At 35.2% G+C, this 14232-nt stretch overlaps 1 protein-coding gene across 1 annotated transcript; it reads left to right on the top strand.

The window, feature by feature from the left end:
• Positions 1 to 8302: 8302 nt before the first annotated feature.
• LOC126701803 (caffeic acid 3-O-methyltransferase-like) lies at positions 8303 to 12628 on the top strand. The gene is made up of 4 exons (XM_050400176.1): positions 8303 to 8929; positions 11155 to 11465; positions 11986 to 12050; positions 12137 to 12628. Exons 1-4 carry the CDS (start codon positions 8511 to 8513, stop codon positions 12431 to 12433), a joined length of 1092 nt encoding a protein of 363 aa, XP_050256133.1. The 5' UTR covers positions 8303 to 8510; the 3' UTR covers positions 12434 to 12628.
• Positions 12629 to 14232: the final 1604 nt, after the last annotated feature.

Here is a 14232-nt window from a genome sequence, read left to right as displayed (position 1 = left end):
ATTTAAACAAATAAATTAATATATGGAAAAGTATGTCCTTGCCTTGTCCGATATTTCCACTTAGGCTATGGTTCAAGACAAGATTTGGACCTCTTCTCTCATTTTTTTCCTGATTCTACTTTTCACATGTATGGTGCTCAACGAAAATATCAACAGAAGTTAGTTGAATACAGGGCGTAGTAAGGAATTATTACTTGGAGGGCAACTTGTAGTAGTGAGTATTAATGTATTATAACCAATTTGAATGAACTATGAAGCTTGAAAACTACAACAATGATTATCTAGTCTTTTGTAAGGATACTTTATATTTTTAATTAGGTTGATATGGACCGGCTATGGGATAAGCACGTGATAAGAATCCGAAATGATCTAACTGAATTCGAGGACAGTTAACCTCCAAGAACAATAGAGAGAGAGAGAGAGTTAGAAAGGAATAGAAGAACAGGTACTCAAAGAAACAATTGACTTAGCTGATTCATTCATAGTCCTCACAGTACAATTCAATCTTTGTTTTATACTCCCCTTCATGTAACTAACTAATTCCCTAATCTATCATTACAACGTACTAATCATTGATTAATCAATAAATGGCATAACTAACTACTAACCACTCACATGGCTTCCTTGTAACTACCTAACTGAATAACTGCCTCTTGAGGTCCCACATCAGCAGCCTTGACTTGCCCCTCTCAGTAGTAACCCACGCACCCTGCCTCAGCAAATCACACACCCCTCTGCAGCAACTCCCACACTACCAGTGCATCTCACGTGCCCCCCACATATCAGCATTGTATCAATACTTTCCCCCTCAAAGCACCTTGCCCACAAGGTGAGGGAATTTCAGTTGAAGCTAATATAAGTCTTCCCAACTAGCATCATCACTGGTACAGCCTTGCCATTGGATCAAGACCTGAGTGATGGTCCTACTTCGCAGCCTGACTGACCTACTCTTCAAAATGGCCTCAGGTTCAAGCGTAAGAATGCCTTCAGGTGAGACAGATGGCAATTGAGAAATAGGAGTGACCTGCTGTCCTAACTTGGCTTTAAGACATGAGACATGAAAAACAGGATGGATTTTGGAGTCAAATGGTAAAGCCAATTTGTAAGCTACTTCCCCAACCTTATGCAGCACCTGGAAGGGTCCATAAAATTTTGAAGAGAGCTTACCAAGAGCATTAGGCTTTAAGGACCGCTGCCTATAAGGTTGTAACTTCACATACACCCACTCACCATCCGCAAAACTCCTCTTTACCCTATGCTTATTTGCTTGAACTTTCATTCTCTCTTGAGCCAACAACAAATTCTGTTTAAGTAAGGACAGAACCTGCTGCCTTTTTTGCAAATGATCATCAACAGCTTCTACTAAAGTAGTGCTAGGAATGTAATCCAACAGCCTAGGAGGGGGATAGCCATACAATGCTTCAAAGGGAGTTACCTTGGTTGAGGAATGAAAATTGATATTAAACCAGAACTCTGCCAAAGGTAACCAATCCACCCAGGTAGTGGGTTTAGCTGCTGCAAAAGCTCTTAAGTATTGCTCTAAACTTCTGTTGACCACCTCTGTTTGCCCATCTGTTTGGGGATGATAAGCTGATGACATGGCTAAATCTACTCCTTGAAGCTTCATTAACTCCTTCCAAAAACGAGAAGTAAAGATTGGATCTCTGTCACTCACCACAGAAGCAGGCATTCCATGAAGTTTGAACACAAACTGCATATAAACAGAAGCAACTTTGGATGCAGTGTAAGGATGTGCTAATGCCATGAAGTGAACATACTTAGTCAACCTATCCACAACCACCAATATGATAGACTTTAATTGAGCTTTAGGCAATCCTTCAATGAAATCCATACTCACAGCTAACCATGGCTTGGAAGGGATGGGTAAGGGTTGGAGTAAACCAGCTGGCCTACAATTCTCATGCTTCACCCGTTGACACACATCACACTCTTTGATGTATTGCATCAAGTCCTTCTTCATACCCGGTCAATAGAAATCTTGTTTAACCTTGTGTAAGGTCTTCACATAGCCTGAGTGTCCACCCAAAGGTCCATTGTGAACATGGTGCAAAATAGAAGACTTAAGAGAACTATTCGCTCCCAAATAGATTCTGCCCTTGAAAAACAGCAGGCCATCCACTAAAGAGAAGCCTTTTGGTGGGTTGCCATCCTTTTGAAATGTAGATAAAATAGTTTGAATGGCAGAATCTGTTTCATAACTAGCTTTGAGCTCCGCTACCCAAGTTGGAGTAGGAAATGAGATGATATACAAAGCAACTGATGCAGGAGCTAATGCAGCCATTTCCCAATCCTCTTCCCCATCATTTTGATTAGCCCTCAACATATTCAGAGCAGCAGTACCTTCAAGCTCCTCTTGGCCGCTATGAACTTCAGTAACAGTTACCTCACCTCTCCTAGACAAGGCATCCGCCACTACATTCTCAGAACCCTTCTTATACTCCACCACAAATGTATATTCCAGCAACTTAGACAATCATTTCTGTTAAAGTGGGGTACCAATCCTCTGATACAGCAAATACTTGAGACTTTGTTGATCGGTTTTGATGACAAAAGGTCTCCCCACCAAATAGGGTCTCCATTTCTTCACTGCAGAGATTAAGGCCAGAAATTCTTTTTCATAAGTTGAAAGTGCCAAAGCAGTACCCTTCAGAACTTGACTGTGAAATGCAATAGGCTGATGCTCCTGCATCAAAACAGCCCCAATGCCACTACCAGAAGCATCACATTCCACAGTAAAGGTCTTAGTGAAATCAGGTAATGCCAAAACAGGTGGACTGGATGTGGCTAACTTCAATTGATGGAAGGCTGCTTCAGCTTCAACACTCCAAGAAAAGGAATTTTTCCTCAAAAGTGCAGTTAATGCGGCTGCAATGTGACCATAACCCCTTACAAATTTCCTGTAGTAACCGGTAAGGCCTAAAAACCCTCTCAAGGACTTGACATCCTTAGGCACAGGCCACTCTTGCATAGCCAAAATCTTCTTTGGGTCAGTCTTAACACCAACTCCAGATATGATATGGCCTAAGTATTCTACTTCCAAGCAAGCAAACATGCATTTAGACATCTTAGCATACAATTGGTTCTTAGCCAACACTCCCAAAACAATTCTTAGATGCTCAATATGGTCAGGCATGTTCTTACTATAAACCAGAATATCATCAAAGAAAACAAGAATAAACCTCCGAAGGAATGGCTTAAAGACTTGATTCATTAAGGATTGGAAGGTAGAGGGGGCATTTGTCAACCCAAAGGGCATGACAAGGAATTCATAGTGTCCTTCGTGTGTCCTAAAGGCTGTTTTTGGAATATCCTCCTTCCTCATCCTAATTTGGTGGTAGCCCGACCTCAAATCAAGCTTAGAAAAAATGCAAGCTCCATGTAATTCATCCAATAATTCATCAATAACAGGGATAGGGTACTTATCTTTAATAGTGGCTTGGTTTAATGCTCTATAATCTATACACATATGCCAAGAACCATCAGATTTTCTAACCAAAAGAATAGGTGAGGCAAAGGGACTTTGACTGTTTTGAATAAAGCCTACTTCTAATAAATCCTTCACAATTTTTTCAATTTCATTTTTCTGGTAATAGGGATACCTGTATGGCCTTTAACAAATGGGTTGCGTGCCCTCCTTAAGGTTTATTTGGTGTTCATGACCCCTCACTGGTGGCAGATCCCCTGGGGTAGAGAATACACCATGAAATTCCTGCAACAAGGATGTGATCTCAGGTGGCAGGGCAGACTGCTTCTCAGTTGTGCTCTCAGCTATAATCTATAGGATTAGCCCCTTTCTTGTAGGTTCTTTGAAAAATTGAACCTCATCTTGCACTTCAAAACCCTTTGGGGTGTTAAGACCATGTAACAGCACCTGTTGACCTCCATATTTAAACCCCATTGATAATTTCATGAAATCCCAATTGATAACTCCTAAAGTGCTAAGCCACTGTGTGCCGAAAACCATCTCACAACCTCCCAAAGGCAGCACGTGTAACTGAACCAGAAAAATCTGCCCTTGTAAACATACATGAATATCTTTGCACAAGCCTTGAGTCTTGATGATATCACCATTAGCAACCTTAACCTCAAGAATTTGTGATTCATCCACAGGCACATGGAGAATTGAAACTACAGCTGCATCAATGAAGTTATGTGTACTTCCAGAATCTACCAAGATAACCAATGAGACAGAATTAACCTTACCCTTAACCCTCATTGTCCCTGGAGTAGGGCTGCCCACCAAGGCATACAAGGTAATCTCTGGTTCTGCCTCTTCATCTTGTCTTCTTCCCATGCAAACTCCATTGTCAACCTCAACATACTGATCATTGCAACAAGAATCTGAGGTTACTTCCACTCCTTCTATCAAGAACAAAGTGGCCTGTTTGCACTTATGCCCAGGTGCCCACTTATCATCACAATTATAGCAAAGTCCTTTCTTTTTCCTTTCCTCCATTTGAGCAGCACTGATCTTCTTAACAGGAATTCTGGTGGACCTATTTTCCATTGGAGCAGCTCCCAACAATGAAGGTTTAGGTACACCAAGCAATGGAGATCTAGTTTGCTCATGTGTCCCCTTATAACTCCTCCTACAACTCAATAAGTACTCTTCTTGGATTTTGGCCAATCCAAATGCTGCGATGAGAGTAGGAGGATTCAACATTCTCACAGGCAACCTCACTTCATCCTTCAAGCCACTCAAGAAGCAGCTTAGCTTATGTTGAGGAGATAAGCCTCTAATCCGATTAGCCAACCCTTCGAATTCACCTTTGTATAAAGCCACAGTGGAAGTTTGCCTCAATCTAGTTAGAGCTTCCATTGGATCATCATAGGCCGTAGATCCAAATCTGATCAACATTGCTTGAATCAAGGCCTCCCAATTGCCAAACACCCCAGCTTCTTCTCCTTCTTGAAACCAAACCAGTGCTTCACCTTCCATATGAAAAGAAGCCATCATTAACTTCTCTGATTCTAGAATCTTGTAGTATTTGAAATACTGGTTTGCTTTGTAGATCCAAGAGGTTGGTTCCTCACCACTGAATCTGGGAAAATCCAATCTCACTGGCCTGGAAAATCCTGAGACAGATTGGTGGCAGTTATGATCCTCTGACCTGTGTGGATTCTCAAGATTGTAATCAGCAATCTCAGTTCCATTCAACTTCTGTAAAATGGTGGCCAATTGTTGACTCATCTCATTCAAGGTGCGAGAATGGATACTGGTGATTTTATGAATTTCTTGGATATCTTTGTTGTGGTGATCGGTGGTGGATTTTAGTGAAGCTATGGTTTCATTGAGAATTGCGGTTGATCGAGTTTCCACCATGGTGGAATTTGTAATCACAGGACAAGCCTGCTCTAATACCAATTGATAAGAATCTGAAATGATCTAACTGAATTCGAGGACAGTTAACCTCCAAGAACAATAGAGAGAGAGAGAGAGAGTTAGAAAGGAATAGAAGAACAGGTACTCAAAGAAACAATGGAGTCAGCTGATTCATTCATAGTCCTCACAGTACAATTTAATCTCTGTTTTATACTCCCTTTCATGTAACTAACTAATTCCCTAATCTATCATTACAACGTACTAATCATTGATTAATCAGTAAATGGCATAACTAACTACTAACCACTCACATGGCTTCCTTGTAACTACCTAACTGAATAACTGCCTCTTGAGGTCCCACATCAGCAGCCTTGACTTGCCCCTCTCAGTAGTAACCCACGCACCCTGCCTCAGCAAATCACACACCCCTCTGCAGCAACTCCCACACTACCAGTGCATCTCACGTGCCCCCCACATATTAGCATTGTATAAGCACGTCAAATTTCATCTTGTTTATTAATAGAGAATTTATATATTTGCTCACGTGATCCTGGATCACGATCTATCTCTTCAGGTTGAATTCTTGAACATTTGGAGGGATGCTCATTGGGCATTGATGTATCAACATTTGTTTCTACAAGTGTCCTAAGTTCTGAATAACTAATATCTTTTTTCTTAAAGAATGCATCAATTGTTTGTACTTTGCTCATTATTTGGCACCTAATTTCAAACCCCCCAAAAAAATTAATTCAAAAAATGATAAACTAACTTGGGAGAGAGATAATAAATTATCTTATAAAATTAGTTCTTACATGAATTATAAATGCACCCTTGATTAAACTAGCTTGTAATCCCATGTATATATGTAGATATACTTAAAAGATATATATTAAGATGCATAGTATAATTCTTACATATATAATTTAAATATTATTGATATTCATTCTTATATTTTTTTTTAACTCTTTAAAAAGTCTTGTAAGAATATTGTTAAGTGGAAAATGTAAATTGTCCATTTAAAAAGAAAAATTATTTTCATTAATTCTAGACTCTTTGGTTTTTATACGTAATAACTCACTTAGATGGATATTTATGATATAGTCTCACATTTGACTATAAAATTAAGAAATAAAAATCTCTAAAAATAAATAATTTAAGATATATGGTACAAAATTAGATTTCAATTATAGAATCTAGTTGAATTCCCTCTAAACTTTACCTATTAATATCTATAGATAATGAACCTTTACTACCCAACTGCATAATGCAAGCCCAACCCACCTCCCATTCAAGAGACAAATAACACAAAAACCAAAAGGCTGAGTCAAAGTCACTGGGTCAAGTATAAAGAAATTACAATAATAATAAACACAAAAAGATAATACACTGTTTTGTCGAGTCTTTTGGCTTAATATTGTTAAATTCAAAGTTAATTTGTGGTATAGATACTGTTACAACTTATTTAGGAATTTGAGGAAAGAGAGTGAATTTCGGCAATACCGTTGCCGAAATTCAACAAAAGTAGGAGAGAGAAATTTTTGATTTTCGGCAACACCATCACCGAAATTCCTTCTGCACATTTCAAATTTTTTTTTTTTTTTTAAGAAATGATATGTGCACACAATTTTTACAATAATTTTACAACATTTTCACAACAAATCACAGGTAATTAGTTATTATTAGTTAAAATTTGAATTTAACACTGAGATTACTTTTTTAATCCAACAATAACAACCTGCCACTTAAAATTTGTTGTAAAAATATTGTAAAAATTGTGTGCACATGTCATTTCTTAAAAAAAAAAAAAAAAAAAGAAAAAAGAAAAAAAAAGTGAAATGTGGCAATGGCATTGCCGAAATAGGAGGGAAAAAATTTTCCCTCCTATTTCGGCAATGCCATTGCCACATTTCACTTTTTTTTTTTTTTTTTTTTTTTTTTTTAAGAAATGACATGTGCACACAATTTTTACAATAATTTTACAACATTTTCACAACAAATCACAGGTAATTAGTTATTATTAGTTAAAATTTGAATTTAACACTGAGATTACTTTTTTAATCCAACAATAACAACCTGCCACTTAAAATTTGTTGTAAAAATAGTGTGCACATGTCATTTCTTAAAAAAAAAAAAAAAAAAGTGAAATGTGACAATGGCATTGCCGAAATAGGAGGGAAAAATTTTTCCCTCCTATTTCGGCAATGCCATTGCCACATTTCACTTTTTTTTTTTTTTTTTTTAAGAAATGACATGTGCACACAATTTTTACAATATTTTTACAACAAATTTTAAGTGGCAGGTTGTTATTGTTGGATTAAAAAAGTAATCTCAGTGTTAAATTCAAATTTTAACTAATAATAACTAATTACCTGTGATTTGTTGTGAAAATGTTGTAAAATTATTGTAAAAATTGTGTGCACATATCATTTCTTAAAAAAAAAAAAAAATTTGAAATGTGTAGAAGGAATTTCGGTGATGGTGTTGCCGAAAATCAAAAATTTCTCTCTCCTACTTTTGTTGAATTTCGGCAATGGTATTGCCGAAATTCACTCTCTTTCCTCAAATTCCTAAATAAGTTGGAACAGTACCTATACCACAAATTAACTTCGAATTTAACAATATTAAGCCAAAAGACTCCTGTTTTGTCGGCAGCGGAATATCACATGCATATATTCCAATTCTGCTATTCAATAATAAACTTTACCAATTAATATATATAGATAATGACTCTTTACTACCCCAACTGCATAATGCAAGCCCAACCCACCTCCCATTCAAGAGACAAATAACACAAAAGCCAAAAGGCTGAGTCAAAGTCACTGGGTCAAGTATAAAGAAATTACAATAATAATAAACACAAAAAGATAATACACTGTTTTGTCGGCAAAGGAATATCACATGCATACATTCCAATTCTGCTATTCAATATGTACTATGGGATTTTGAAATTTTGGTACTGAGAGCAAAAAAAAAAAAAAAAGAAACAGCAGAAATTAGTTTAATATGTATGGGATTTTAATATTTGTTGCTCAGAGAAAAACTCCAACAGTAGAAGTGAACGGAGAACTGAGAAGTGAGGAATGTTTGGTATTTGACCTGTTTAATATAGAAAATCAGGCTTGCAATTCCTCTAAGCCATTGGAAAAATCAAAGCAGCAATATAAAAATGGGTTTCACTCAAAACCAGGGTTCACCCTCTGTTAGTAAAGAAGATGACGATGCATGTCTCTATGCCATGCTACTGTCAAGCTCTCACGTATTTCCCATGGTACTACGCGCCGCCATAGAGCTCAACCTGTTTGAGATCATTGCTCGGGCAAGCCCCGATGCTTACATGTCGCCCTCTGAGATTGCTTCTCAGCTTCCCACACAAAACCCTGATGCTCCTTATATGCTAGATCGCATGCTGCGTTTACTTGCTAGCTACTCACTTCTTACTTGTTCTATACGCAGCTGCGAAGATGGAAGTGTTGAGAGACTCTATCGGGTCTCACAAGCTGGCAAGTTATATGTTCAAAATGAAGATGGAGGATTTGTGGGTTCGATCTCATTATTTGCTTTCCAACGTGCCATACTTGAGGTTTGGTATGTATGATTAATCATATGATTGATTTCCCACTTGCTCCTTGTTGTATTTAATGCGTATCGAATCGAATTGTAAATAAATAAAAAATCTTATACGTATATATATTTTGTACAATTTATCTTTTTCATTGATTTCGAAATTAAAATAAGTTGCATCTTCTTAAGGGAATTATGGTCCAACAAACCCAAACTTGTATTATAGGTACACGTACTTATAAAGCAGGTAAGCTAATGCTAATCCTAATTGTAGTACTGACTGTAGGAGTACTAAACATTTGGGTTAGCATAGGGTTAAATGCTTACCCTACGTTGGATTTGTTGACACAAACACAAACACTAAATATAATGCTATTATAGGTTTTTTTTTTTTTTTGGTCTATGTCATTTTATTCTATTATTTCTATGTCAATATATGATATCTTTGATTTACAAAATAGGTTACCCATCAAACCCCAATAATGACGATAAGCAGAAAATATTACTTCAAATATATATCTAGGTTCTTTGCCATTTATGAAACTATATATATTATCTCTAGAATTTTATTCATTGGAGGATTAGGAGTATCAATCTAGAGATAATATTTATGGCTGAATCTTTGCCAAACCCCTCTTTTTGCTGGGTTTATATATAGCGAAGCCAACAAAGCGGCCTACAATTTGGCCATGTATTCTCTACATAACAGATTTGTAGGTTCCTTTGATTTTGTTAGCTACCCCTCTTGTTTGAGTGATGTTCTTAGGGTGGGGTCCTTCTTGTAGTCTCTTCTTTCGTGTGCGTTTGGTTCCAGCGGTATATTTTACTATTCAGTTTATTTTTACTACTATTTATAAATTTTACAATACTTTTTTGTACTATTCATAAGTCTTACTATATTATTTCAGCTAAGTTTTACTAAAGTAACTATCAATGATGATAGTAGCAGAAATCTATTAAAATTTCTAAGCTTCACCTCCAAGCCAATCCATTCCAACCACAATCATCGCATATTTTAAATCAGGATCCTCTCTTTAATGCCCGTATTTATTTCGTCCATATCACAGTTTAAATCCTATTTTTTGAATTTAACAACAGTGACGACTTTAGGAATTTTTTTAGTTGCTTATTAAAAAACTTAAATTAAGCAAAGTTTAATAAAAATAAAAGTTAAATATTTCGAGTTATTGACACACAAAAAATATGCGTAAATACATGAAATTTTATAATTTTCTTGTACAAGTTTTCATATTTTGTAATCATTACAAGATAATTCATTATCAATTGTCATTATTTATTGTCAATGTGGGTTGGTATAATCATTTTATTTTGTAAAGTTTGTATAACATTTTTTATTTTTATTTAGTTGTCATCATTTATTTGTCATTGATTTTATAAAATATTTTAAACTAAATGGCAAAACTCAATCCACTGACATTGTATTAAATTGACCCACACAATCACATTCATCTATATATAAATAATATATTAGATGTTTACTTAATCAATCAAATACTTGAACACTCACTAACTTTACTATTTTTTTTCTTGAATCACTAACTTTATAACAAAAAGTTTATAACATGATAATAATACACACACATGTAATAAACCATCTATATTTCCTAATTATTAAATTATATAAAGTTCTGTCATATTTGATACTATACACACACAAATCATAATTTAGAAGAATAACATTATAACAAAATAATAATAAAAATAACGTGCACAATTAATATCAAACACACATTTACATGCATATAATATAAATTTATAATAAAAAGAGAGATACTAACAAATCACAAACATTCATTTTTTATTTTTAGAGTCTCAGAGAGATGCCAAGATAGTCAAATAGAGAAGAAAGATGGGATGAGATTCATGAGAATCAAGTTAGAGATCAGATCAAAGAGCTCGCTCGCTCTGTGATGTGTTGTTATTTAGTTTTAGTCAGGACTGATATGTGATTAGGGTATGTAAAAATATTTTTAAAGATAAAGTAAACTAATATATATATATATATATATATATATATATAATCAAGTCTGAGGGTTCGATCAATTGAACCCTCTTTACATAAAGTAGAGCCGCCCCGGTCTAACAACATACAAACGGTACACCTTTAGCATACCTGTCGTATATCGTACAGACATATAGAAAATACAAAGATTTAATCAGTGAAAAACCGTTGTTCTTTTTTCTATCTCTATAATTTTAATAGGATTCATTGTGTATTTGTGTTATAGGCTACATTTTAAAGATGCTATTCTTGGAGGAGGTAATCTATTTGGAAAGGTCCACGGGATGTCCATCTTCCAATACATGAAAACTGATCAAACATTGAACGATTCTTTTAACAAGGCAATGGCTGATACTTCCAGAATACACATGAAAAAAATTCTTGAGATGTACCAAGGTTTTGAGGGGGTATCATTGTTGGTTGATGTTGGTGGTGGCACTGGAGCATGCCTTAACATGATCATTTCCAAGTACTCTTCCATTAAAGGCATCAACTTTGATTTGCCTCAAGTTATACAACACGCGCCATCTTATCCTGGTACAAAAATATCTTAATAATTGATTCCTTTAAATATTGTAAGCTTATTTATTTATTTTTGGATAAGCTGTAGGCCTATGTAATGTGCAGGCAAGATGATGAATGATATATTCATACAACTAGCTACTTTAAGCAACCCCCCAAAGTTTATTTATTCTTTATTTTATAATTATTTTAATGGAAGCAAGCCCCAAAGTTATCACAAATGACCATATTAATGAGAAAATTATAATTGCTCCTGTACTATAATGTTAGACTTCCTTAAGCTAATGGTGATGTATTTGTACCGGCTGGAAGAAGGAAAATTGAAAGATCTAGACTATAAGTTGGAATGTCAGAAAAATATGTCGTACATTGAATTTGATTATATTTTAGAGGTAAACAGTTTCAGAATCCAAAGCATATATCCAATAATTTTTTACAGCCCTTGGTAATGGTATCGGCCTGCCCCTAGCTTTAGAACAGGCTTTTTCACCTTCTTAATTATATGAACGGATTTATTTCTGTTAAATCTATGCAGGTATTGAGCATGTTGGAGGGGACATGTATGTAAGTGTTCCGAAAGGTGACGCCATTATGATAAAGGTCTGTTAATTAACTACTTATTATTTGACACTTGAATTAAAACCTGTGATTGGATATTCCAATATTTTTCATGTATAATATTGCAGACTACATGCCATAACTGGAATGATGATCAATGCATAAAACTCTTGAAGAACTGCAATAAAGCACTGGCACAAAATGGGAAGGTGATTATCATGGACTTAATAATGCCAGAGGTACCTGACGCAAGTAATGGGGCTAAGTTTGTTTCTATGCTTGATAGTGCCATGGTTATTCCACCAGGAGGGAAGGAAAGAGCTGAGAAAGAGTTTGAGGCCTTAAGCAAGGCTTCTGGATTTTCGGATTTTCAAGTTATATGCCGTGCTTGTACTGTCTGGGGAGTCATGGAACTTTACAAATAAGTCTCCAACTATCTGGTTTGAGCTCGTCTTGTTCTAGTTTCCTTGCCAGTCAAACTGGACAAGTCATGGCACTTTATATTGAGGCTGTAAACTATTGGCTTGTATGCAAATTTTTTTAGTAATGCTTTCATTAATATTGCATGAGTTTTATGAATAAAATAAAATTTGAAGGAATAAAATTTGAAGTTAAGAAGATGTAGATTTGTTTGGGTTGCTTGTGTGGTGCGGAGTTGATGATAATGTGGTATTTCCTATGATTTTTATTGAACCACCTCAGAATATTGCAGGTGGTATGCTCCTCAATAAAAGGTCAGTGTTATAAGAATGACTAAACATTAAGGCATTCACACATTTTAGGAAAACATGGACCAAATTGACATGAGAAATATTTCTGGGACCAAATTTTAATTTTGTGAATCTTTCGAGGAATAAAGGTATAGTTTAGCCTAACATGAATAAAAGGTCACTGCTAGCTTAGCTTAACTAACATCTCCTGATGTTACTGGAAATGTTTATAATTCAAATTTATTGTATTCTTGATTTAAGGTGGGCTTATTTTATGAATAGTATTATGATGAAAATTTGCTGTGATTTTGAAATGTATGTCAATAAGGAAAGAGACTTTCATGGTAGACAAGGTACACTCCATTCTGTCTCTGCTTCTCCATTTATTTGTTTTCAAAATATTTCTTTTTCTCCTAATTATATCCGTAAAATGCCATGTTTACTCCCATATTTATTTCTATTTAATTTGTTTAGCTGTGCTTCAACTGAGTTTTATCTGTGCAATTAGAGGTTCATCTTTTTCCTACCATAGTACTATCTTATTCCCTTTATATATAGTAATTAAGTAACAATGGGCTTTCCGTCATAAAAATAAAAAATAACAACGGGCTTCATAAAATAATTTCCCTTTATAATTTATGTCAATGCTTGCTGATTGAGACATCTTAAAACCCTCATGGAATTTTAATTTTGCTTCTCTTATGATTTACACAACAAAGTAAATGTGAAAAATTATAATTACCATGTTAAAATTGTGGGTTGTTACACTGAATTTGTCAAGGAAGCATGAAATTTGTTCTTGGCAAATGATGAAAACGAAGATGATTGATTTCTTGTTTCCCTCTAATTATTATTAAATATTAAATTATATTTCTGATCATTATGGGTGAACAAATTCTTGCATAGGATTCAGTGGCAGAGCCATGTTGAGATAGAAGAGGGTCACGCCCCCGCCCCCACCACCCCCCCCCCCCCCCCCCCCCCAAAAGAATATTTCAAAAAAAAAAAATATATAATAATATGATAATTATCCCAAAAAACTTAAATTTTTCTAAGAAAATACTAGAACTGGCTCCCCCAATTTTCAGGTATGATTTTTATATTAAAAAAAAAATTGTTAAAAGCATAATATTTTTACAAAAATTTCACAACAAATCCTAAGAGTCAAATAGATAAAAAAAATTAATATTAATAATGAACCAAATGAGAATTAATAATAATTTACCACTAATCTTTGTTGTGAAAATATTATACCTACTCAAAAAATAAAAAAGGAAGATTCTAATTTTTGCTCTATATTCATTGAATATCCTTTGGGCCTTGCACTTTTGGATTTGACGGCGGAAAAATCTCTTCTTCATTTTAGAAAAATCACCGGCCACACAGTCGAACACCTCCAGTAGGATCTACATCTAAACAGATAGCAGATAGGTAAACCCTAGCGTCACTCACCACAGGTGAGTCTTTGACTCTCTTTTTTCTCTGATTCCCTCCCCTCTCTCTCTTGTCTCTCT

Source organism: Quercus robur, chromosome 10 (assembly GCF_932294415.1).
Source record: "Quercus robur chromosome 10, dhQueRobu3.1, whole genome shotgun sequence".
Taxonomy (NCBI): domain Eukaryota; kingdom Viridiplantae; phylum Streptophyta; class Magnoliopsida; order Fagales; family Fagaceae; genus Quercus; species Quercus robur.
Note: the sequence above shows the minus strand (reverse complement) of the source record. Positions and strands in the feature narration are given on the sequence as shown.

Bases quoted from the DNA above. Each gene is read 5' to 3' on its own strand.
- LOC126701803 (XM_050400176.1), top strand. From the start codon at position 8,511: ATGGGTTTCACTCAAAACCAGGGTTCACCCTCTGTTAGTAAAGAAGAT. The intron at 8,930-11,154 runs GTATGTATGATT...TTTGTGTTATAG, and splicing joins CGTGCCATACTTGAGGTTTG to GCTACATTTTAAAGATGCTA. The intron at 11,466-11,985 runs GTACAAAAATAT...AAATCTATGCAG, and splicing joins ACACGCGCCATCTTATCCTG to GTATTGAGCATGTTGGAGGG.